General features: G+C 35.7%; 1 protein-coding gene and 1 long non-coding RNA gene across 2 annotated transcripts in view; both read left to right on the plus strand.

The window, feature by feature from the left end:
• Positions 1–26,184, plus strand: part of gpat2 (glycerol-3-phosphate acyltransferase 2, mitochondrial) — a gene marked incomplete at its 5' end in the record, with an annotated part of 131,200 nt that overhangs the window by 45,012 nt on the left and 60,004 nt on the right. The window contains 4 exon segments of the mRNA NM_001089380.2: positions 942–1,052; positions 5,542–5,676; positions 12,548–12,647; positions 15,849–15,982. Coding sequence (NP_001082849.1) covers positions 942–1,052; positions 5,542–5,676; positions 12,548–12,647; positions 15,849–15,982 — 480 coding nt within the window.
• On the plus strand, positions 16,196–20,034 carry LOC147842818 (uncharacterized). The gene is made up of 3 exons (XR_015498365.1): positions 16,196–17,033; positions 17,182–18,215; positions 19,297–20,034. It is a non-coding gene; the product is annotated as an uncharacterized LOC147842818 (long non-coding RNA).

The raw sequence follows: 26,184 nt of genomic DNA on the forward strand, positions 1-26,184 counted from the left end.
AAAGAAAAAATTAGGCAAATTAGACATTTTTCAAAACACCAAGAATGAGAGAATGCTCTAGTACTTTCAAAAAACACAATCAACCACACAATCATTAAAAATATGGGACTCCTTTAAAAATAACGATGTAAATGCTAAGTGAAGCGGGTCTTAATATATCGTTTATGTTACAGGTATGAACACACCCTCAACGTGAGCAGATATTCAATGCCTTCTCTGGATGTAAGCACAATCGAACAGACCCATTTATTATCCATGTTTCCACATAAGACATTGCTGTGATTATCAATACATCAAACGCCTTGAGACTTCTGTATTCCCTACACGTGTATGAACACACACACACAGACACAGAATAATAATGCAGGGCATTCACTCCTGCATTCAAAAGCAGATGACACTCCTAAACTTAGCAGTGTGTATGTGATCGTAGCTGACAGATGGTGTCCTGAGCTTAAGCAGTCATTGTTTCCCCGAAAAGAAAGAAGTTTCTCTTGAAGAAGTGGTTCTGACTTTCTCGAAAAACACTTTGTTAGCGCAGGTAAATGGGATTTTTCTCTCTTGCATCAAAACACAGAGCAGCAGACTTGGTGAGCACTCAGTTTATCTTTTCAATCAACTTCACTTTAGAAGGTGTTAGAAGCCCAGCTCTGCAAATCCTCCTGAAGCGTTTAATTCGGCTTGAATTAATAGGGCAGAATCAGTGCCTGCTCTTTCATTGGTTGAGCTAATTAACATTTTATTGGCTGATTATGGTGAGAATATGATGCATTCACCTATTGCTGATTGGTCAGTGCTTGTTTTAATTGTGTCAATGTGTGTTTATTTATTTATTGCCATTGAGGCAATACCTGTTTGCGCAAGGGCTTCTTCTTTATTTTGCTACTAGGGTATGGGTGTGTTTGATTGTATGTATTTGTCTATGTGTGTGTCTTTTTCAGGTACCGTGGCTGGTTAGTAAGAAGGGTGTGCTGTTTGCTGTTTGTGTGGGGTCGTGAGGTTCACCCCGGCCCGGCTGGAGACAGACGGCACAGAGTCCATAGCAGTGAGAGGTGTGGGTCGCTCAAGCACTCTTCACTGATGAGATGACATGCCACGTGTAGAGACAGAGAGAGAGAGGGGGAGAGAGAGAAAGAGAGAGAGGATATGCATTTGAGGATTGAGAGGCGCTCCCGTGAGGCACTCATTGAGATTTAATTCAGATTTCTCACTCCTCCTGTTAATATAGAAGATTGGTAGGCTCTTTAATCTGACATTGCATTAGCTCATGTGCAGAGATGTGCTCCTCAAGGCCTCTCTTCTGTTCTGTCACATAAGAAACCAGAGCTTATAATCTACATATTATGCCAAAAAATGAGACAATTCTGTGAATGTCAATGTCGATCATTCAAAGAAAATCAATTCATTACAGTATAGTCTTAGGGCATGTCCAAACAGACATGGTATTTTTATAAAATTCGTTTTTTTTCCCGCTTCCGTTTTGCCAAACCATCAGATGGCGATAACGACACTTCTATACTGAGTTCAAACCAAATAGGGATTTGAGTATATTTTGCGAGTATATTGCATTCAAGTCAATGCAAACTTGAGAACAGAGATAGATTACCATTCCGCGCATCAGCAATGCGGAATACGCAACATGTTTGTCGTGAATGTGCAGAATTTGCCTAATTCACTTCTTCTGTGTTTGGTGTGAACCCAACCGTGTTGGCCAATCAGAAAGGAGAAAACAGCACGCATGCTGATGTTATGAGTAGGGCAAGATGGAATCTGCGGCTATTTTTTTGCTATTTCTGCGCAGAATGTTGTTAAAAATCTGCGGATTTATGCAGAATGATTTTCGGAGTATCATAACTAAAATCTTAATATATGAAAAAAAGTAATGCAGTATTAACTTGTATTTAATGTTTAAAATGCAAATCCAATTAGATCCACTTTATTTGGTAAACAAAGCAAGTCTGTCATATAATATATTTACTAAAAGGTATTTTCATTTTAGTCAATAATTTAAAAACTGAATAAATATAAATTTACACACCTTTATACAAATAAATAAAATGAATCAATAATGGGCTGAACATCTGTGAAATTCTGCAGAATTCTGCACGCGCAGATTACATGTGGGCCTAGTCATGAGGCAAAAACTCTCCACCCTGGGCAGAGTTTTCAGAAAGTTTCTGTTTCAGTCACCTGACACTGCATTTTTGTGTTGATAAACTAAGGCTGGATGATATTGCAAAAAAAAAAAAAAATCACAATATCATGTTTCATATTATTTGATATCTGTAATATTGAATATATTTTAAACAATTTATTTAACCACTTTATTTTAACTTACCAACATTACTAAAACACAGTTTTAATAGTCAAAAACGAAAATATTTAAACAAAATATCCAATTTCTTTAATAAAATAAACATAAGTGTTATTTATTAATTACTATAAAATAAATGTATTTATTAAATAACTTACAAAGTGTGTGCAAAGGTTAAGGTAGATCAACTTCTGTAAGGTGTCAATAATAATGATACAGTAAACCTCTGTAAACAAAACCAATTATGATCAAATCAAATCTGAGCTTTCAGGTTAAGGAACTAACCATCATTATTTAAATACATACTGCAGCATTACAAATTGTGAAGCTGGATGACAATATTACCCCCTATGCTAAAAAATCTTTCAGATGGCTGGGATGCACAAGAAAAGAAACCAAAAAGCCACTCTGGCAACATCTTTAAATTTATTATTATTTTTTTTATTATCTCCTCATTGGTGCTGTACGGCACTCATTTCGCATGTGATAGCACGCACAAACAGCAAAATCGCATAGAAAAAAAGTGTGGTTTTGAAAATACCTGTTTTCATGTGGACAGGGCTTTACATAGGCAGAACTATTAAATGTACTTTACTAGTTTGTTCAGAGATATCCATATTGCTATGATCAGATGCTTTTATTTTTACCTGTTTTCTCACTAATGTCAGTTTTCTTGTTTGTTATTTTATTATTGAGAGGGAAGTGCACAGCACATACTAGCATATTCATTTAAACATTGCTCTCAGCGGCATTGAATGCGTAAATGTTTGTTATATAAGAAAATTGCTGCAAACTCTGTTTACTTTAATCAAGAATGAAAAAAGCCTTCAGAATGAACTACAAAATATTGTGTGCATGAGCAAATGAGCATAAGCCACAATATGTTGGCGTAAGTACATTTATTGTTATTAACATATGTTTGTGAGTCATATATTTAGATTAAGAGATACAGTCAGATGTAAATGCCCTAATTCTAAAATACTTTGTATAGTACCAATTTTATGTTTATTTATTTATATAATATCTATATTCAGAATTTGTTGACAAATCATATTAACAAAAAACAACAACAAAATATGCATTCAAAAACTCTAAAACAACTCCTAAAACAACCAAAGGCTGATTTTGTGTAAATATTTTTGTAATACCATGGACTTTTACAACGACTGTTGCAGACATTGAAAGTCAGGGAATTTTTTTATTTACTTATTTTTTGTGTAAGTCATGGAATGTCTGGGATTTTTTAGTTTGTTGATTTCAACTTTAGGTACCATTTATCAAAATATATTTTTTCCTATACCGTATCACATTTATCACATTAATACATTTTGTGTTTTGTTTTGATTTGGCATTTTCAGTCATTTTTTTTTATTTATTGTTTCCCACTCATCAATTAAAGCAGTCATTTAAAGGGGCAGTATGTGATTTGCCAAAATGACATCTGTTAGCATAATATCTTTCAAACACAGTCTCTCCCCTGCTGTCCAAAGCCACACCTCCTGAAATCACAAACGCGCGCACCTTAAAGATGACAGTAGACAACCCACCAGATCATATCATTCGCCAGTTAGGAAACTTTATAGTACTTTATAATACTACAATTCTGAACAAAAAACTGTATTATATCTTGCAAGTTTTCTATGTGTAACAAGCAAAACTTGTCATAATGTGCAATATTTCATGCATGCAAGGATCGCTGGTCTCACTCTGTCATGCGCTTTGTCCTAAAGCCACTACTGTATGCTTAATGATTGGCGGGAGATGTGCAGGGATTACACTTATTACTAAGCCATACTTACGTGCTATTTCAGACCGAATATTCAAAGTAGCATAGTAAACAACAAGATATGGAGCGCGTCAAATGAACCAATGTGAATATAGAATCAACTTCATCTCATTAAAGCAGGCTAGGTGGAATACTTGGTGCGCTTTACTTATGTTTTGTTGTTAAATTAAATGAAAATCTACATTATAGATGCTGTAAAGGTCCCTTGTGAAGTTGAAAATAGTCACATCAGTTTTTTTGCCAGATTTCAGTGGCTGAACAACACTTCAGTGCATATAACCTATTTGTAACAATAAAAATTACATAAGCTATGCGTGACAAAAATAGTTTTAAAAGACAACATTATCTGTCTGATAGAAATACTTCAGCCATGGCAATATTGATTCAGGATTTTTAAAAGTTTTGATTCAGCATTTGATTTTACTGCTGTCTCTCTCTCTCTCTCTCTCTCTCTATCTCTCTCTCTCTTTCTCTCTCTCTCTCTCTCCCTCTTGTGTATGTGAATGCTCAAAAGGCGAATCTGCGGATCTGCGTAAATGGGTGCGCAGATGTAAATCTAAATTTGTTGACAGCTTGGGCTACTTATGGGAATTATCGGCCCGACAATTTTTAATTGAATGAACATTATTGTTAGTCTTATGTCTTACCCAAACTATAAAAATACATATAAATACATTTAGATTATTTACTTTAATCATTACTATAGGAATGCGAAGAGACTTTCCACCAGCACAACAAAAAATGTCCTACTCACCTAATCACCTATTGCACCTTAAAGTGAAATGCAGTTAGCAAGCTCTGCTTGGCAAACATGTCAGAAAAATGTCAATTTCAAGAGTTCCTGTAAACCTTAAAACCGGTTATCGTCCCATGCCTATTTTACAATGGCTATCAATTACACAAATTCAAAAAACAATAGTCAAGCTTGAACAGATTTAATATTATGCACACCAGAAAAAGGATAGTCAACCAGTTGCTTTAAAATCTGTTTTGTTAAAGCACTCGATAAATAGTCTGAAAACAGTAAGTAAATGTTCCCCTATAGATTGTTCTCTGAGAGAAGAGTTTGCATTAGGTTATTCTTGCATTCAAAAACATTACGACAGACCGCCTAAATTGTGACCTAGCATTGATTTCATGGTAATGTCAGCCCTGTGCCACATAAGCCTTGCTGACTTTTATTTTGTTTGCTTTTCACCTTGGTTCAACCCTGCCACCACACCCTCGCTCCGTTCACCTAACTCAATTTAGGCCCCTAACATTTAAATAACCTTTTTATGGTCTCGAACAGCTTCGGTGTGTTTTCCAGTCTGCAGGCATAAGTGGCGTTGGTGTGTTTGCCTGGTGTTTATGTGATGATCAGTCAAACAATATGCCCTTTGTTTACTCTGCGGTCTGTTGTCCTGTGACTCGGTGTGTGTTTGTGTGTGTTTTCATCTAGAGTGAAGAAGGCTTTAGTGACGGCATGTTCCTCAGATGAGACCAAAGCCATGGAGCTGGAGATGCCTGAGGTCAGAGGTCATTTAGACACAATTCTGGCCGTCACACAGACCTTCATCTCTCCCAGCTTACTCAGGTCTGAATATAAAAGCTCATTCTCAATGCAAATCACTTGTTTATTCTTCTGTCAGCCAAAAACCAAATCAATGGAATGTTACGCAATCGAAAAGTGACTGTTTTAAAGAGCCATCGTTTCTTTAGACTCAATAACATTCCTTGATACGTTGAATCTATTGAATCTGAGTTTGAAAATCCAATTGAAACTACTTGGATTCTTTGAAGGAATTGTCCAAATGAAGAAATGTCTTAGTTGCTAATCAAATAAGCAAACTTGTGACATCGAACATGTGAATTCTTTTGCATCTTTATAATTGTCTATGAGCTTTTTTTTAAGTATGACACAAATTTTTAAAAGCTTTTCGGTTAATACAAGGTCACAAAAGCTGCGTAACTGCATTATGTAATTACTGAGAAGGTACAATATTATAGTTGTAATGAAGGCAGCATGTGCTGTTTTAGGTTATTCAAGGATCAATTTTAACTTTTCCAAGCAGGCTTTGTATATCTGATAAGGAAGTTCACGTTAAATTATTCATAATATCCAATCTGGTTATTCCTTCACTTCTAAATTCTCTGGCATTTAAAAGACATGCACATGTTCTTAAAATGCCTTTCAAGAGTTCACACTTAGATATTGCTTGACACTATTAGCAGGTTTGGCATGCTGTCCCAGGAGAGAACCCTGAGCTCGGAGATGGTCAACTAATATGTGAGGAGGTCTGAGATCAAGTACAGTTGAAGTCCCCCTGAATTAGAAGCCTCCCTGTTTATTTTTTCCCCAATTTCTGTTTAACGGAGAGAATATTTTTTTTCAACACTTTTCTAAACATAATATTTTTAGTAACTCATTTCTAATAACTAAATTATTTTATCTTTGCTATGATGACAGTAAATAATATTTTAGTTATTTTTGAGACACTTCCATACAGCTTAAAGAGACATTTAAAGGCTTAACTGGGTTAATTAGCTTAACTAGGCAGATTAGGGTAATTAGGCAAGTCATTGTATAACAATGGTTTGCTCTGTAGACTATCAGAAAAAAAAAATACTTAAAGGGGGTTATAATTTTTACCTTAAAATGGTTTTTAAAAAATTAAAAACTGCTTTTATTCTAGCCGAAATAAAACAAATAAGACTTTCACCAGAAGAAAAAGGGGTAGGGGAAGGTTCTTCCAAAACTAAGATTAGGCAGTAGGGTGAAATCAGTCTATTTATTGCAGTGTTTCCTCTAGGATTTTTTCCAGCTGTGGCGGCAGGCCTTTTACACAGATCTGCCAACTACTATGGTGTTATTTTTATTATATTTTTAATACTATGGTATTACAAGTCGCATTCATGTAATACAAGCATGCAGATTTCTTTGCTTGCACCCTAATTTTCTCTGTTCAAGTGCAGATTTTTTTGTGCGCTCTCAAATAAACACTGCTGAAGTGCGATTTAGTGCGTTTATGTAACAATTGTTTCAAAAATTTATTAGATTTGCTAGGAATATTTATGATAAAGTCATTTTATGCAGAACCATAGACATTTATTTGTAAAGTATAATTATGAAAACTGTGTTCATCTTCACTAAAAGCTACACCGTATTTACTGGTCTCACGCACCCTGTCAGTCAGTCAGCATGTAACCTTAAAGGGTTTAACAAATAACGCACAGCACTACTACGATTACAAAAAAGTTTGCACTGTTATAATTCACTTACCTTTTAATGTGTTTTGGTGCGATTGTATAACCTACTATTAAAAAAAAAACAACGCTCAACCCCCAACCTGGAGCACCAGGACATACACACATACACTACGGACAACTTAGCCAAAGTCCCTTTAAGGCAAGTCATTTCACTTGGCGGCCATCTTTGAAACGCCTTTCAGACAGTATGCTTGGGCATTTTGTCTGAATGGGGAAATGTCAAATTCTCCTAAACTGTTAGCCAAGCTTACGATTACATTACATATTTGTGAGCACCAATAAAATGAAACAACATCTATCTCATAAGATTCATTTTTAAGGGTGCTTTCACACTAGCACTTTTGGTCCGAGCCAAGGTTCGTTTGACGTCAAAGTACGGTACTTTTAGCTAGTGTGAACGTGTCTTCTAAACTCAGGTGCGCATTTTTTATCTTGTGAACTCTTGTATGGTTTACTTCTGATATGAATGCAATCGTACCAAATAACGGAAGTGAACCGCCAACTGTACAACAAACTATCGTTCTCATAACGTTCATTCGTGTGTGTGTGTGTGTGTGTGTGTGTGTGTGTGTGTGTGTGTGTGTGTGTGTGTGTGTGTGTGTGTGTGTGTGTGTGTGTGTGTGTGTGTTTGTGTGTGTGTGTCGCGTATTGTAGATTGGTGACAAGCTGGACTGAGCCAGGGCCAACACAGTGATAATTTCTGCTTGTCTCCTCCAAAAACAGCTTCTGTAGACACTGTGTGATGTTCTGAATGTTTATAGTATTTTAAGGCAGAGAGAGACGCGAGTTGTTTTCTGTGTGTCCAGAAACAAAAGCTTCAGTAAAAGCAGAATGACTGTGATGTGCAGACGTCTTTCCATCTCAGCGCTTTGTTTTCGTGACCGTCACCTTGCAACAGCTGTAAACAAAGTAGCCGTTTGAGTAGTTGCTGTCATGTGATGCATGTTTGACTGGACCGTCGTGTTCTATTTATACAGATGACAAAACCTAAAAACTTTTGTTTTCAAGTGCACCTGGTTCATTTAAAAGCACTGATTTTAAGCTTTATGTGGATATATATGGAACAAAATCAATGCCAAAAGTCTTGAATTAAAAAGCTTGTTGAATAGCACAAACTGAAAAAAATATTAACAAGTTCTTGCATTTAAATGTCTTGAATTCCAGGGTTTGTATTTTTAGGTCCTGAAATTTAACATAGCTGTTTATTTAAGCTGTGAATATTTCAATGCAAAATATTTCAAACACTTTTCATACTTAAAAATTCAATAATTCAGATTTAATTTCCAGATTTCACTTACAAAATATTCAATACCCTTTAAAAATACAATGTATAATATTCAAAAGGTCATTTTCAGTTCATTTTATTTCAGTTCAAATATTCGCTTCCATAAATTCAGTGGATCAAATTCGACTGTTAAAATTCAACATTACATCCTGGAACTGCAGGAAAAGCAATAGATTGAAGATTGCCAGCTGCTCTAGCTTTCACCAGCAGGTGGAGATGGATTAATGTAAGATTTTTAACCCAGTAAACAGGCGAGAAAGAAGCTAATAAAGGCACAAAAGTAGTATTTAATTTTAATATCAATGCCTTGGACATTATAAATGATAAAAAGTATGAGTAAAATGAGTGAATGAGATTTTAGTCATCTATTTTTTGCCCTTATTTAATGGAAGCCAGCTGGTGATCGCGTAAACCTCACTCCTTGGATACAGGGACAGACGTTCTGCAATCTGTAGCATCCTCGGAGCATTTGTCTCCCATGCTGGTATCGCCGGCTCGCTCCCTGCTCGGACCGGTGCGGTTACACATAAACCGTCTTTTGATGAATATGATGTTACACATTCTCTATCTTTATTAACTCTTTCTTCTATAGACGTGAAGTATTATTTTGACAGCTAAAGAATACAAACGTAAGAGAAAAAGGAAAGAAAATCTTAATAATACAAAATATATAAACATTGATATATTTCTTATGTCTGTAAAAGCACGTATTTGCTGAGATTCCAGTGCGTTTGTTGATCATCAAACTGTCGTAAAAGCACAGCTTCTGCATGGAGAAACGTCAATCTATAGTGATCAATAATTGGTTACTGTGCTAGTAGGTGGGGCTTCATTCGCCATATTGACCGTTACACTTTTCCCCATTCAAAACTATACAAGTGACAAGTCTTGTGGATTCTATAGTCTTTGATTTAGCTTACCCATTTCACATACACCAAATGTCTTTGGACTTGTGGGTGAAACCGGAGCATGGAGAGGAAACCGGAGCATGCAGAGGAAACCTACGCGAACAGAGGGAGAAAATGCAAACTCCACACGGAAATGCCAACTGACCCAGCCGAGGCTTGAATCAGCGACTTGGTTGCCTAGTTAATGTTAGTTCTTGTGCTAACTACATTTACTAACATTAATTAATGATGAACTTTATATGTTCATTGTTTGTTAACGTCAGTTAATAAACTATAAATTAACATGAACTAACAATGAACAACTTTATTTCCTTTACCTGACATTGACAGTTATTATTAAAAGTTAATACATAGTATAATAAATGTATGATTTGTTGTTTGTTCATATTACTAATACAACCTTGTTGTAAAGTGCTGCCATTTTTATTGTAAAGAAAACTCTGCCCATTTATTTCTTAAATATATAATATTTCATTATTTTTTTTTATCTTTATTTGTGTTTTGCATATTTTTTTTTCATCTCAGCCTTGATCTCAACGACTTGCAGTATACATAATAAGAGAAATGGCAGATTGTTGGTGCATATTGAGTTTGTTTTAAAGTGTTCCGTGAATTACTTTTCAAGTTCCCTTTGTATGCTTGTTAGCTTTCATATAGCGTGTAATGTAGCCGATTGAAGAGTTTCACAGACCAAAAGTGCAGAATAAATGGAGTTACTGCCACCTGAAAGAAACATTTAAACTGTTATTGACACCTAAAAAACAGTGAGACTGCAGTCAGAAAATAGAAATGTTTTTAAAGGTTAGATGAAACTTATTGTAGAAGTTCAAAAACAAAATTAAGATGTTTTAAAATACTGTAACAGTGACACTTTAATATGTTTTTCTGCTTTATACATTAATCAGTGGTTTATTTGGCTTGGATTGTCTTACATTTTTTTTGTATCAAACTGAAGGTATACAGTGGAGATCAAAGTAAGAGAGTAAGTAATTTTCTTATATATGACATTACTACATATTGTAGCTCCATGTGAATTTATCAAATTAATATTTAACTTAATTTATGGGTTACATATACTATGCACGGAAGCACAATATAAAAAGTATATATTTGAAAAAATATATACATACACAATCGGCACTGTGGCTCAGTAATTAGCACTGTCGCCTCACAGCAAGAAGGATGTTGGTTTGAGCCACGGCTGGGTCAGTTGGTGTTTCTGTGTGGAGTGTGCATGATCTCCCGTTTTTGCCGGGATTTCCTCCGGGTGCTCCGGTTTCCCCCACAGTCCGAAGACATAAGGCACAGGTGAATTGAAGAAGCTAAATTTGTTTTGCATAATTTATCTGACAAATCGTATTTAACTGGCAGCTTTTCCAGTTTTCATTGACTTTGCAAGATAGTGAGGTGTTTGAAAGTGACCTAAACCCTCTGACAGCAGGCTGTCCTGATGAATGCTGAATGGATGAGCCTTACAGCCATAGCCAGAGAAGTTGGTCATTTCAAATCTCTGATTTCCAGAATATTGCATGCTTGCAATACTATCATAAATAAATAAATAAATAATAATTAATTTGGGGTGTCAAAATTAATAGTTTTTTTTATTGCACCGCGATGCAGATGTGGACAATTCGGTATCTGTTGAGTAATAATCATAAACGGTTATTATTTACTGACGTCATTTATCTCATATGTGCTATATCGGCGGTAGCTTACTATGGCCGGAGAGTCGAGTGTGAGTATTTAAAATTCTCCAACTACGTTACTTAAAAAAAATGCAGAATTTGTGCACAATTTACTGCCTCCAGTCTTTCACTGACACAGCAGAAGCCCCTGCTGTCATGAGGTAAAGTTTCCTCTCTGCTGTTACAGCGAAACTTCTGGATACAGACACAAGCTTGTCTGCATAGCGAGTTTTCTCCTCCGCATCTATCATGGATCAGCCGTGATCACTGCTGCTGTTTTCAGAATTTATCATCGGTCAACAACGCCAGAGCATTAGGGCGTACTCACACAAAGCTATCCGAACTTTGCCCAGGCCCGTTTCCCGGATCGTTTGAGAAGTGTATGTGCTCTGAATCGGGCTCAGGCACGGTTCACTTGGCCTGCCCTGGCCCGGTTGGAAGAGGTGTGCCAGAGCACGGTTCTCTTGGGCTCAGATGCGATACGCTTAGTTTGAGTGCAAATCGCGCCCGAGGCCGAAACTGAATACGAGATGTGACTTTTTCTTTATTGTCTTATATGGATTTATTAATCATACTTACTGTTCAATGAACGCAAACTGTCATAGATTATTAAAAACGCAAACTCCCCACTGCACCACAGCTGCACCTTCAGCAAATTAGTGCAGAATGAGTACAGTATTACAAGTCGAGATGGCATTTAATGTAATACGAACATGAATCTCTTTGCTTGCCCACCGATTTCCTCTGTAAGTGCAGAAAACTTATTGCATGCCCTCAAATACACGCTGCTCAAGTGCAGATCTTCTTTATTTTTATTCACTAACTTTTCATCCATGCCATGGTGGCAAACTTACTGGTACTGGATGGTACTGGTACTGGATGAGAGCATAGTCGTCATTTTCAGCTCACACCAAAAAAGTGGTTTTTGGCTTTAAGCCATTCTCATGTGTTTGTCATCAAATGCCTGAGAACTGCCTTGTGTACATCCTGTCCCAAAATGAGGAAAAAACTACAAAACGATTAAAAAGTTAACAGTTTGATTAAGGTGTTCAAATGTCTGTACTTCAATAATGTGACTAAAATAGGAATATTCCACGTCTTATTCCAATTTCTGTTTATTTTGATCTTTAGTCAGATTAAGCTGTTTACACTGTAGACTATTGTATTGTTTGTATTGTTTCTTGTAAGAGTATTGTCTTAACTGTATTAAAATTGGAGTATTGGTGGCCTATGTAAATGTATTATATTCTGCCTTCAGCTGTATACAACAAAAGCATTTTCTGGATTTCTCAATTGATTTCTCATCAAACTCTCCCTCAGGCTGGTGAGCTGGTTGCTGCTGAAGATCTTCGATTTAATGTTCTGCAATGTGCAGATCAACCTTAACCAGGTGGCAGCCTTACGCCGTTCCACACAACTGGTAACAATACATTCAGCCTTTATTACCTTCTCTCATATCACCGGTTTCCCCTTGCTGACAGCATCCGGTGCTTAATGCATCAATTGCCTTCATTCTTCCTATATCTCATTAGCCTTTACTGCTTTTCTTCTTTCACCACTATTTTTCTTCAGCTTTCTCTCACTTTTTTCTTATTTATTCTTATTTTTTTGGACCCAAACTCAGTTATTCTGGATGATATTGCAATTTAAATATATGAAGCTGAAGGTTGCTCTCTATATCAAAATGCTCTTTTTGTTTCTCTCTTTCTCTCTCCCTCTCCCTCCCAATCTATTGCTCCATTTATCCTGTTTACACATTTATTTTTATTGCAGTCAGGTTTTCCACCTCAGGCTTTTGGTCACACATAACCCTTTATATGGAAGTAAAAGCACACTTTGAAAAGCTTTTTGTAGCGTTCGATTGTGTGATTTCTCCATTAGGTCGAAGTGCAATATGAAACAAAACATCAGAGAACCAATCAGACCTCATGATTTTAGAACCAATTAAACGCGCACCCCACAACATGACCAGAAATCAGCTCTTTGGCCTGAATCTACGTGCATCACTCTTGAAAACATTGAGCTCGCTTGCAGATTACATACACCCACCTGAAAAGAACTGATATGTTTCAGCTCAACATGAAAGTCTGTTTAACTCAACTGAAAGTCTGTCCATCTATCTGACTGCCTGTTTGTATCTTTGTCTATCGCTATGCCTGTCTGTATGTTTGTCTGTCTGTCAATGTATTTGCCTTTTATTGGTACATTGGTCAGTCTATCTTTTTGTCTGTCACAATGACCATCTATTTATCTATAGAGCCAGATCTTAAAAATAATACATTGACGAAATATAATTCATGCATTCACAACACAATTTACATTTACAAAATTCAATTCACGAATTAAAAACATGATTCAAAAACTCACAAATTCAAAACATGATTGAGAAATTCACAAATCCAGTTCACAAATTCAAAACTTGATAAAAAATACACAAATTCAAAACATGATTCAAAAAGACAAATCCATTTACAAATTCAAAACATGATTCAAAAAGACACAAATTCAAAGCATGATTCAAAAATACACATCCAATGCTTAAATTCTAATTGCAATTCAAAAATACACAAATCCAATTCGTAAATTCAAAACAAGATTTGTTAATACACAAATTCAATTGGTCAATTCAAAACACCATTAAAAATTCACAAATCCAATTCGTGAATTTAAACCGTGATTCATAAATACACAAATCCATTTTGTGAATTCAAACAGCGATTCATAAATACACAAATCATATTCATGAATTCAAAACACAATTTATAAATACACAAATCCAATTTGTAAATTCAAAACATGATTCATTTATACACAATTAATTGATTGATTCAAAACATGGTTGAAAAATGCACAAATCTAATTTGTGAATTCAAAGGACAATTCAAAAATACACAATTCCATTTTGTGAATTCAAACGGCGATTCATAAATACACAAATCATATATGTTTTGTGTATTTATGAATTGCCGGTTGAATTCACGAAATGGATTTGTGTATTTTTTATTTTTTTGAATTGACCGATTCAATTGGTCAATTCAAAACACGATTAAAAAATACATAAATGCAATTTGTGAATTCAAAACGTGATTCGTAAATACACAAATTCAATTTGTCAATTCAAAACGAGAGTTATAAATGCACAAATCATATTCGCAAATTCAAAACACAAATCATAAATACACAAATCAAATTTGTACATTTTAAAACGTGATTCATAAATACAAAAATCCAATTCGTAAATTCAAAACGTGATTTATAAACACATAAATCCAGTTCCTAAGTTCAAAACACATTTCATAAATACACAAATTCAATTTGTAAATTCGAAACGTGATTCATACAAACCCAATTCATAAATTTAAACCAATTCAAAAATACACATCCAATTTGTAATTTCAAAACAACTCATGAATGCACAAATCCAATTAATTTGTCGAAAATATTCATGATTGTCCAAATTGTAGGTTGAATTCACAAGTTGTGTTTTGAATTTAGAAACTGGATGTTGTAAATGTGAATTTTGCTGTGCATGGAGGAATTTTATTATGTAAACGTACTGTTTTTGAGGCTGATCTGGCTCCATATTTGTCTGCCTCTGTCCATTTTTTTGTTCTAAAGTTTTAGAGTCAAAACAGTTTTAGCTGAAATAATGTAAACATAAAGAATTTATGATTGACCATTTTTTAATGGAGCGCTATTACCTAGTAACCTAGCTGGGGTCTATTTTCAGGTGCTGCATAATATCATTGCACCTGCTACAACCATGGTACAGTGGCAAAGTTTCTTAATTATTGCGCCAGAATGGGAGTATTTTAGTTTTTAGCTATGTTGGCCCAGGAGGCCTAGCTCCTAGGCCTAGCCTAGAAGTTAAGTGCTCCAACACATAGTCCATTGAGTTCCTAAATTATAAAATTATTAAATTATCTAAAAAGATTTAGAAAATAAGTCAATTTCTCTCATTCCCAAAAGTGGAATGTCCGTTTAAAGTAACATTGTTTATTTCAGTAAAACTTGAACTGTGAATTTATATACGTAGTCAATGCAGTGTTGATTAGTAAGTTAATCCAACATTGTAAATTAAGCTCAATTATTGTTAAATTTATAGTAGCCTCTGACTCTGTCCGTCCGTCCGTCCATCCGTCCGTCCATCCTTCAATCCATCCTTCCACCTATCTATGTCTCTCTGCTTGTCTGTTTGTTGAACTATCTATCTGTCTGTCTTTCAATTTGTCTATCACTGTATTTTTAAAAAATCTTATAGTAAGTATGTTGAACTAAAATTGCAGTGTAGACACTGTAATTTAAACATGCATGATTTATGCTTGTTTTTCTGGTGTTATGTTATGCGTCAAATACTTAATCAGAGTTAAGATGAACAGTGTTTTTAACAGGGCTGCTGTGACCTTTAATCTGTATTCTTGGTTCTCAGTGTTTATGTTAAATATATGTTAAATATTACTGCAGTTGGGTCCAGAAACACAATATAAGTGCCATTTTCCAAAGTACAAAAACAGTTCATTTACGGGTTCATTCTCAAGTACACACTGGTCAGCACTGAACTGTATTACTCACTGCGCTGAAGTGTCCTCTAAAGTTGTCCATCTATGTGTGTGTGTTGTAGAAAGCCCCTCTGGTCTATGTGTGTGTTCGGCAGAGCAGCATCGATCACGCTCTCATTTGTCTCACTCTCTTCTGCCACAACTTGAGGGTTCCCTACACCATTTTTCCAGCCCACGTTCGACAAACCTGGTTAAGGTAAACGCACACACTGATAATACAAAAAAACACTCACCCTGTAGCTCTCACAGATGCATTGTTTGCTTGGAAACCTTCTTTTCTCATTCCTCCACAGTTCACTACCCTACATGCCTTCATATTGTATTATATCGATCAAGTTCACTGTGGAGTACCACAAGGCTCAGTTCTAGGTCTCTTGTTTCTTTGCATTTTATATCAGAGGTTGAACGACTTCAGATTTTTATAAGTCGACTTTTTTGTTATTAACAGTCGCTGGTGACATCACCAATAAAACAAGGCACAAATATTTTTGCAACACGCCACAATTTGGTGTTTATTTCCAGAAAATGCATATACGCATGCTGTTTGACAGCTCATAACTAGGGTTGGGTTCCGAAACCCCTTTGTAACCGGTATGTACCGGACCGAATCAGCATATGAATCTCAGTGCCTAATTTCGGTGCCACTGATGCTGCGACAAAGATGTAAGAAGCATCAAGGGGTGCATCAAAGGCACACATAGGTACGCGTCATCACACCATCTGTAGACATTTATTTCTAAACAATATTGAGGAATACGGACGGGCGACAACGCAACGCACGCAGTATAGCGCATTCAGTGAGTGGGAGCGACTCTATTCAGACCAACACGCATGATTGCGTTCATTAAATTTGCTTAAACTAAGCGTTCTTATGCATATTTTACAAGCAAGCAGATGCTTGACGTGAAGCAGATGCTTTACAAAAGTTGCGAGTAAGGTGGAAACATGTTAAACTTAATGACACATTTGAGGGCTCATGGAATCAGCTTAAAAGCAGAGGAATGCACTGTCTCTGAAAGCTTGTGACATCTTTGGGCACTTTTAATAAGTACGTACATGGACACCAATGCTTCGATTTTAATATGATTAAGACAATACTCTGATTAAGAGTCTAGACTACCATGTAAACAGTGATTTTTAATTACCTTAAGGGACCACAGACACCCGTGTCGCGAAATGATGAGGTTTTTTTTTTTTTTCATTCAACGTGGGGTATCAAATTCCATTAAAAGAGCACTCTTCCACAAGTCCTTACTTAATGCTCGCATCAAATACCTGTTTGCCATGAGGGCATGAATAAAATGTTCCTGAATAAAAGTGAAACTGCAGTTAAAGTCAAAAAATTAAAAATGAAACACCTGAAATTACATAAAACTCTGGAGGAAACATGGATAGCGTGGTGACACAATGACGTTAATCGATCTATGTACTATAACATGTAAGACAGGATCATGAAAGGAACATTCAAAAAGCAGTTCATGTAAACACCTTGATCATATTGTCTTATTCAACCCTAGAAAAAAGGAGTTCAGTATTTTTACGACAGCCTTTCCACAAGTTAATAGTAAGCTAATGTAATTTCATAAAGCAAATCTTAAATTCATGCTAAACAACAAATGATTAAATGAAATATATTAATGTAATTCAAATATATGAAATATGAATTGATGTTTGCTTTAAACTTTAATTATATTGTTCTATTAAAATTAATTTATAAAATATTTTGTCTAATAAAATTTTAATTTATTTTATTTAACAGGGACAATGCTCATTAATAAACAGTAAAACTGTAAATAAGCCAAACTGTTGCCCCCTGCCAGATTTTAAAAGGCAGCCTAAAATAAAAAAAACACATCATTACACATACAAAAACAGTAAAATTATATATGACAAAGGGATAAAAGTTGTAATAAAAATTTCTTAAAATGTTAGATAAAAGAATTACACCTTTACAAACTTTTTTGCTTTTAGCCATTTTTTTAACTTTGTATTTAAAAGTTGAATAATTTGTAACACCCCTTAAATCAATAGGAAGTGTAATCTAAAGATGACTGGCTCTTTACCAACATTACCAATGACTAATTTTAGTGGAAAACTAACAAGTGCATTAACACTTTTGTTTCATTAATAGTGCAGCATTAGCACGGGCTAATTTTAGTGCAAAATAAATGCAGTCAGCACACTGGTCATGCCACATACTACTAAAAATGTAACAATAACCGATACATTTCGTACAAAAGCAGTGCATACATCGAACACCAATTCATGACAAGTTATTTCATACCAACTTAACGCATGAAAGACAAAAGTGCCGACTCTCTGTCAGAGACCTCCTTAGACACAGATTTAACTGTTGGTCAAAAAGCTGCTCAAAATCTTGCTCAATTTGCACCTTTTCATGGTCATCCTGCTCATCTTGGTTATCAGGGGTCCGTTCTTCGTACGTGGATTACTCAGTTAGCTGGATTTGGATATTGACGATTTGACATGATCCAGGATCGTTTCGTTCTTCAAAGCTGATCCGAGAGTTGTTGTCATGGCAACAGATCTGCTAGGTCAAACCTGATCGGGAGCAGGTTCAAATCATATAAACAGGATTAGATTGGCTCAGTTCAAGCAAAGATAATACAGAAAGTATGTACCGAGTTCTGATATTTTCTTACAGTAAAAGTTATATACACTTGGGAAAATAGTAGTTTTTAACTATATATATAAAGTTATAGTCATTAATAAAATAAATAAAGTTTTACATATTAATAAAACGTATGCAATCTGCACCCTAGAAATGAAAGTACAAAGACTGCCACCTGGTGGTGCAAAGAGAAAACTTATTGATATGAACTTTTTAGATCGCTTTAGTACAAATTGTGTATAATAGAAATGCACAATATGTGACTTTTTTTTAAAAGCAATAATACATTTATGCAGTCATAAACATGTTTTGACAGTTAATATGCCGGTGATTTGATGCTTCACAAAAGTTGCAGACGCCTTTACCAATATCAAAATGCTTTTGGAAACAACCAGTTATTCTTTACACCGATTAAAAAACTGTACTATAATAAAGAAAATCTTTTCTAAATGTAGAACTAAATACATTGATTTGCATTGAAATACATGATGAATACTCTTGTCTTGACAAATAAAAGTGTAAAGCCTGCAGCTCACAACAAATGTGAAGTTACTGCGTGTCATATTTAACAAGCCGTTTACTGCTAATTTGATGTCATTTTGCTCACATGGATAATTGAATATTAATCAGATGATGTCATTACGCTGCTGTGCCGTCAGCCAATCGTTGCATTGCTGATCATGATTTCGAGAATCGATAGATCTGTCCTTAACAACACACGCAGCGATCTCAGATCAGTTCATCCAGACATTCTAATCTGATTTGCGAACTTGTTTGAAGAACCAAATAAGTGAGAGATCAGTTATCAAGATTAAAAGATCCAGGATCTGCCAAATCATCTTAGATAATTTAAGCGAGGTACGAAGAACGGACCCCAGGAGTCTCCTCACACTGCGTCTATCTTCACCACAATCACCTGAGATGATGTTTACACGTGAAGTTTGCTGTACCTCCACGCATCACAGGGGACAACAGCCAATCACAATACTTTTTCAGTGTTGCGTAAACGCGATCAGCTGGTCGAGGGTATTTGTATGCCGCCATCCAACTGGCTGACACCTGCTTGATTATTTAAAGTTCAATGTGTGAATCATTGACGCTGACATAAAAAAAAAATAACATTCAAATTCATTGCAATAACCCGAGGGCAGTTTTTATTTGGTGAACCTACATTTGGGTGTAAGGCTGCCATATAGTTCAGGTCAGAAACTACGTGATCTGCATAATGCAACTAGTCGATGTCAATCAAAAAGCTTCACAACAAAGCATTCGTGTATTAGTTGTAGGGTTGTGCAATTAATCGAAAATCCGATTTAGATTATGATTTTGGCTTCTAAAGGTTAGGAAAACACATTAATCAAAATAAGCAATTATTCCATCATATACTGCCCCCTTTACAGTTGTGCACATTTGTTGCTCTGCAAAGCTCAGTTCCACGTGAAATTGACTAAAACCATGTACACCGCGCTCTGTGCTTAGCCTCGGACAGGCTCAGAGATGAGCAAAACACACACAAATAACGCTAGAGGTGTGAACCTAACCTATACACGGTTCGGTTACGATGATCATGCCATCAATTCGGTTCAATTTGATATCTCAATGCATCACGGTGCATTGACGATGCTTTCCATACACAGTGTTATATTTTGGGGGGAGGCTATAACAAGCTGTCTGTATAAACACAGTCACACACAGCACTACACTGTCTCTTATACACACACAAACACAAACATAGACAACACCAAACAAACAAATACACACGTACGCAGGCATGTGCGCGCGATATCTCACTCAGGAGCAATATTGTGAGGCCGCCCACTCCTGTTAAAAAAAACACCAGACTTACCGACCGCTCCCGTGCTTTATTCTGAAATTGAATCCCGCACCACATGAAATCTGGTAAGGTCCCACGACAATGCAAAGGTACAGCCGCGGGAATGCAGACCTATATCCACAAAGATCATTGTAACAGCCAAAAGAAAAGGGAGGGGGGGGGGTGGGAAGTCACGCCAGCAGGTGAAATGGGCCACAGAGATAGAGAGAGAAATGATAGTTCACTTTCATTTCCTCAATCACAGAGAAATAGGGGCTTTTGCTGTAATTGTCAGAGAAAGACTGTCCAGAAAGCACACACATGCAGTGAAATTGTGCACAGTTTCTTTATTTTTAAGTAGCTGGCTCCTGGAGTGTTGTAAATACCCGCGCTCACCTCTCTCGCGACTGAGCGCATATGAGATAAATGACGTCAGTACATAATAATTGGTTATTATTACTGAACCAATATCGAATTGTCCGCATCTGCATCGCGATACACCAAAGAAACAATTAATTTTGACATCCCTAAATAACGCCATCTTAATGTGAGCGCTTTATTGGTCAAATACATGCACATTTATGTCAGATCGTGGTGTTAGGTGATTATTAATATTAACCCTCAGTTGTGTAATAAACAAACAAGTTGAGAATCAAAAGACACGTGAAAGAGAAACCGTATCAGAGCCGCACTATTCTTAAAGAGACAGCGTGCAATTTTCCTGCTGCCGCCTGTTTTTATTAAAGGTTCAGGACACCCTGGAGAATTTTTTTTTTTTATATTAACAGATTTGTGTGTGTTGAGCATCAGTTAAGACAATGTTAGCACCTGTCAGCTTTAATTGTGGAGAAAACTGGATAATTTTGAGCTTTTGTAAGCTAATTTTTCAGCTTTTTTCAAATGATTTTTGGGGCGGGATCAAAATCGGCGACGTAGCGCAGAACTGCAAGTGCAATGGTGACGCGTCGGTTTCTCATTATTTTTCATAGCAGAGTTTTCTTATCCTATGAGAAGAGCCAGCTGCTTAATTATTCATGAGACCTGCCAGAGTCAAGCCCGAGCTGTGAGACACGTCACGGACCCACGGCACGGGCACACAGTATTTAGCCGTTCATGAAGGCTCATATGCGTTTGTTTCCATGATCCACGGGGTTTGTTGCATGTTTTCCCCCGCGATCTTGTCAGGGCCGATCATACAGCAAAGCTGTGTGTGTGCTGCTAGCATTTTTGTCGCAAGAGTAGCACGAGAATTAGAGAATGGCGGACGCTGTCTTTTATCAGGAGTTCGTTCACATTCAGACACATCGCCATGCTGCTGTGTTTGCCTAAATCCTCCAGATTACCAGCAGGGCTAACGGTTAAAATAGACAGGTCAGGAGACCTGCTGCGCTGAGTCTGCTGGATAAGGGGATTGAGGGAGAAGTCCTCATTTATAGGGTTTACATGAACACAATTTTCTTTATAATGATATAAATTGTGGTTATGTGTATATGAAATTACGAATAACAAATGTAGCAAAACATTAAATCACTGTTCATTTCTTTGCATTTTAACTTTGTAAACTATAAACTTATGCGTCTCCTCACGGTTTGTCTCATTTTGTGAGCTAGCTTCGTTCGCTCATGTTCTCCCCTGCTGGCCACGCCCACTCCTGCCCGATGCTCCACGCCCATTAATCATGCATCTTTTGAAAAAATTCTAAAGTAGACTTTAACCGAAAGTGGGGGGTGTCATGGCCCCTTAATAATCAAACAACAAAAGGAAAAAATCCCTCACTGCTCTTGACTGAAAGACTTTTGTAGCTAAAGTTTTTTTTCTTATAGTGATGATGCTTAAAGCACAGTTTAAACATAACAGATGTAATTACTCATTTCTTTTATCTTTGCTATGATAACAGTAGGCTACAATACAATTAACTAGATATTTTTTCAAGATACTAGTATTCAGCTTAAAGTGACATTCAATGGCTTAATTAGTATAATAAGGCAAGTCATTGTATAACAGTAGTTTCTTCTGCAGACAATCAAAAATATATATTTCTTAAATGGGCTAATAATATTGAGCTTTTAAAATAGGTTTCGAAATATTTAAACCTGCTTTTATTCTAGCCGAAATAATAAGCCTTTCTCCAGAAGAAAAAAATATAGGAAATACTGTAAAAAATTCCTCTGTCAAACATCATTTGGGAAATATTTGTATCTAAAACAAATCACAGAAGGGCGAATAATTTTTACTTCAAAGGATAATCGTTTTGAATAATCGTGATTACAATTATGACCAAAATAATCATGACTATGATTTTCCAATAATCAAGCAGCCCTAGTGTGCAAACTCTTTTTACAACATGATAATTTGTATGAATTCACAAAATTAACACATTGTATAACTAATATTTAAAATGATGGATAAATAGTAACATCATATTACTACATTCAGATAACATTATATTACTACATTCAGATAACATTATATTACTACATTCTTTCCTATTGAACTACCATGCAAAAACCTACTGTAGATTGTACTTAAGTGTCCTTATCATCAGTCAAAAAATGGGGACAACATTTAATAGCAACCTGTAGTTTGAAGGCCAAATTTTAAGCATGTCTTCCACCAGTGTAAGTTTACATCACAGCCCTGTTTGAGCCAAGAGCACTGGTATTGTAAATAAGAACATTCTCGTTAGCTGGTTTCATCGAGTTTTGGTGCAAACACAGCATTTTCTAGAGCGTAGCGCATTTATTGAATCTGTCCCACTGCCACAGAAGCACCTGTACACATTTAGCAGGGCGTAATGGTTTGGTAAGTAATGAAACGTACAATTGTTGAAGAATCATGACTCAGAGTGCTGGAAACTCCAGTCAACCGCGGTGAGGGATTGGTGGGGGTAAATAGTTTCCTCCTGCAGGTAACAGAAGACTTAGATTCTAGATCGCAGGGGGAGTTCGTGCTTTGTTTACAAGGCTGCATCAATAATTACTTAATAGCTGTTTATAAAAATGTCTGTGTCTGTAATTGTTAATGTATTTATGATATGCATCAAGCTTCTGATGCAGTGCTTGATTGATTGCTCCTGAATGTGAAGCACGCATGAATACATATTTAGATAAATAAAAAAGAAGAAGAATTTGCAAGTTATTCCGTGAATTCTCTGTTAATAGGTTACTTGCGTTTTGGAAGACTGCATTTTTGTATTACGTCGGCCGGTGATTCTCAATGAACTCCATTGTCCAACATATCAAAGGCCCCTCTATAGGCACAGATATTTTTGGAAGTTCTGCTTTAATTGAGAAGCTTGTTTTCAACTTTATGAACAGAAACTAATTATTGATTTATTTTATGAGTCACAGTTGATTTTATGATTCCTGAATTATCAAAAACTGTTTGTTCTTTTTATAAACGACAACATACTCGTAGTAAATCACTAATTTAAGTCATCTAGGCCCCTTTGGAAGTTTGCTGAGGCCCCCTAGTGGGTCCCCGGCCCCCTGTTTAACTAAAATGCTGCTTATGCAGTTGTGTAATTGAAGGTTGGTAGTATGCTGTTACCAATTTTATGTTTTAACTTAAACTTATTTCATCCAAGTGACATGGAAATATTCTTTATTTCCATGTATACTATCTATATAGAAATATATAATAAGTAATAATTACAAAAAAAACTATTAAAACTGAGTGTGTGTGAATGCAAGAGTGTATGGGTGTTTCCCAGTGTTGAGTTGCGGCTTGAAGGGCATCCACTGTGTAAAACATATGCTTGATAATTTGTAGGTTCATTCAGCTGTGGTGACCCCTGTTTATAAAGGGACTAAACTGAAAATGGATGAATACTAAAACTTGAACTAAAATTAGCATGAAATACAAATGAACATAAAAAAATAAGAAATTCTAATAAATTATAGTGGTTGTTTACTGTTATTAAATCAAATTTTTATCATTTCACTTGATCTAATATTTTTCTAATAAAGAACAAGTACACATAATAGAGACAAAGTTTTTTTTTTTTTTTTTTTTTTACCTGAGGACAGTGTGAAAGTCATCAATTTTATTACTTCTCATAATCATGTTTTTTTTTATAATTATTTGCATATTTAGTGCTCAGTCATGAATTTGAATTCACATATGTATGACAGTATTTATGTATGATCATTTAAAAAACTTTTTTTTTTTTTTTTTTTTTTACATATTGTAGTCACCAATACTGCTATACATTCTCAGTAATGTAATGAAGACCACGACTCCCATGTGTTTCCACACTCAAGCAGTTAAAATTATAGACTGTTCTTTTAAATAGGTACACTTTTGTACTTTGTAGGTAATTGTGTAAGGTAAAAACTTGGACCTTTTAGATACTAACACGCAGCTCATGGAAAGATGAGGTTTTATACAGTATAGCCCTAAATAGTACAATAACAACAATAATATTTTTTTTTAATTATCGCTATTACTGGCACTCCTAGTTGTGAATTTAGTACTTCAATTCAAGTTGGCTTAAAGAGTAAGAGGTGGAATAATAAAGACACTCGATAGTGATAGATTTGTCAAACAATGCACTTGCTGAATTGGTATGATTTTGACTTGCTCTTCTTCACTGCCCCACTTTTTCCACAAGTAGTTATGAAATCAGAATAAGAGTAATTGGAAATGTTCTCCTTCCCTAGACAGTGAGATGTTGCTGTTTCCTGGATACTTAATTCATAACAGCACGTTAGCTAATATGGTCATGTTATGTGGATGAATTAGTATATTGTAAACAAAGACAATAGCAAGTGCCTAAACAATAGATTTCTCATGACTCAATTACCTGGCATCAGCCGGCGACACCATAATGAGAGTTAGCTGGTATTTATCAACATTGCTTATTGTAGCTGTTATAAAATATCCAAATATGTGCTTGTCCTGCCTTTTATATTGAACAATGCAGAAAATACATATTGAAAAAATCAGACATTAAACAGAAAAAGAATGACTAAAGTTTTGTGTATCAGTAAAATATTACAATATTGTTCAATATAAAAATATTTAACTTACATTAAAATGAATGAAAATACAAAAGGTAGTGTTTTACTGATCTTTTAACAATTTTAACAATCTTTATTAAGCTTTAAACAATTGTTTTTATAAAATATTATTTTGTACATAGTATAGTTTGCAGGTTTTACTTCCATGCAGAGATGTATAGTAACGTAGTATAACAACTTCACTACTGTATTTAAGTACTAAAAGGCTGTATCTGTACTCTTCTGGAGTATTGTTTTTTTCTCCTACTTTCACTTTTACTTAATACTTTTACTTTGATAGATTTTTTTTATGTTTTGCATAGTTACTCGTTACTAGGGGTGTCAAAATTATTGAAATCGGTTCAGTAATAGATCATAACCGGTTATTACATACTGACGTCATTTGTCTCCTATGTGTGATGTCGCAGTAGATTACTATGGCAAAGTAGGCAAGGGCAAGTAAATAAGGCTCTTACTACAATGAAGGCGACACAGCACATGAGCCGCTACTTCACTATTATGGAGAAATGCTGTAAAACTTCATCCCTGCCTGTCTCTCTCTCTCTCTTACTTTGGAAATTTGACCCGCTGGAAAATTTGTGAGGTAACTTTTCCGCTCCTCTTGACTGTTAAAGCGATTTTTGAGGATCCAGACACGAGCGTTCAAGAGGTGCGAGTTTTCTCCACTGTGTCTATTATGAATTACCTGTGATAACCGCGTATTATGGGCATACAGACTGGAACCGCAGCTTCCATGCATGTTATAAGTGAAAATTTACAAACACCACTGTAAATTTCTTTTTATTTATTTATTTTTTTTGCAAAGATGCCTTAAAGCAGGGGTGGCCCAACCCTGTTCCTAAAGAGCAACCTTCCTGCAGATTTCAGTTGCAACCTATATCAAACACACCTGCCTGTAATTATCACGTGGTGTTCAGGTCCTAATTAATTGG

Source organism: Danio rerio, chromosome 8 (genome assembly GCF_052040795.2).
Source record: "Danio rerio strain M-AB ecotype USA chromosome 8, GRCz13ab, whole genome shotgun sequence".
In the NCBI taxonomy this organism is placed as follows: Eukaryota; Metazoa; Chordata; class Actinopteri; order Cypriniformes; family Danionidae; genus Danio; species Danio rerio.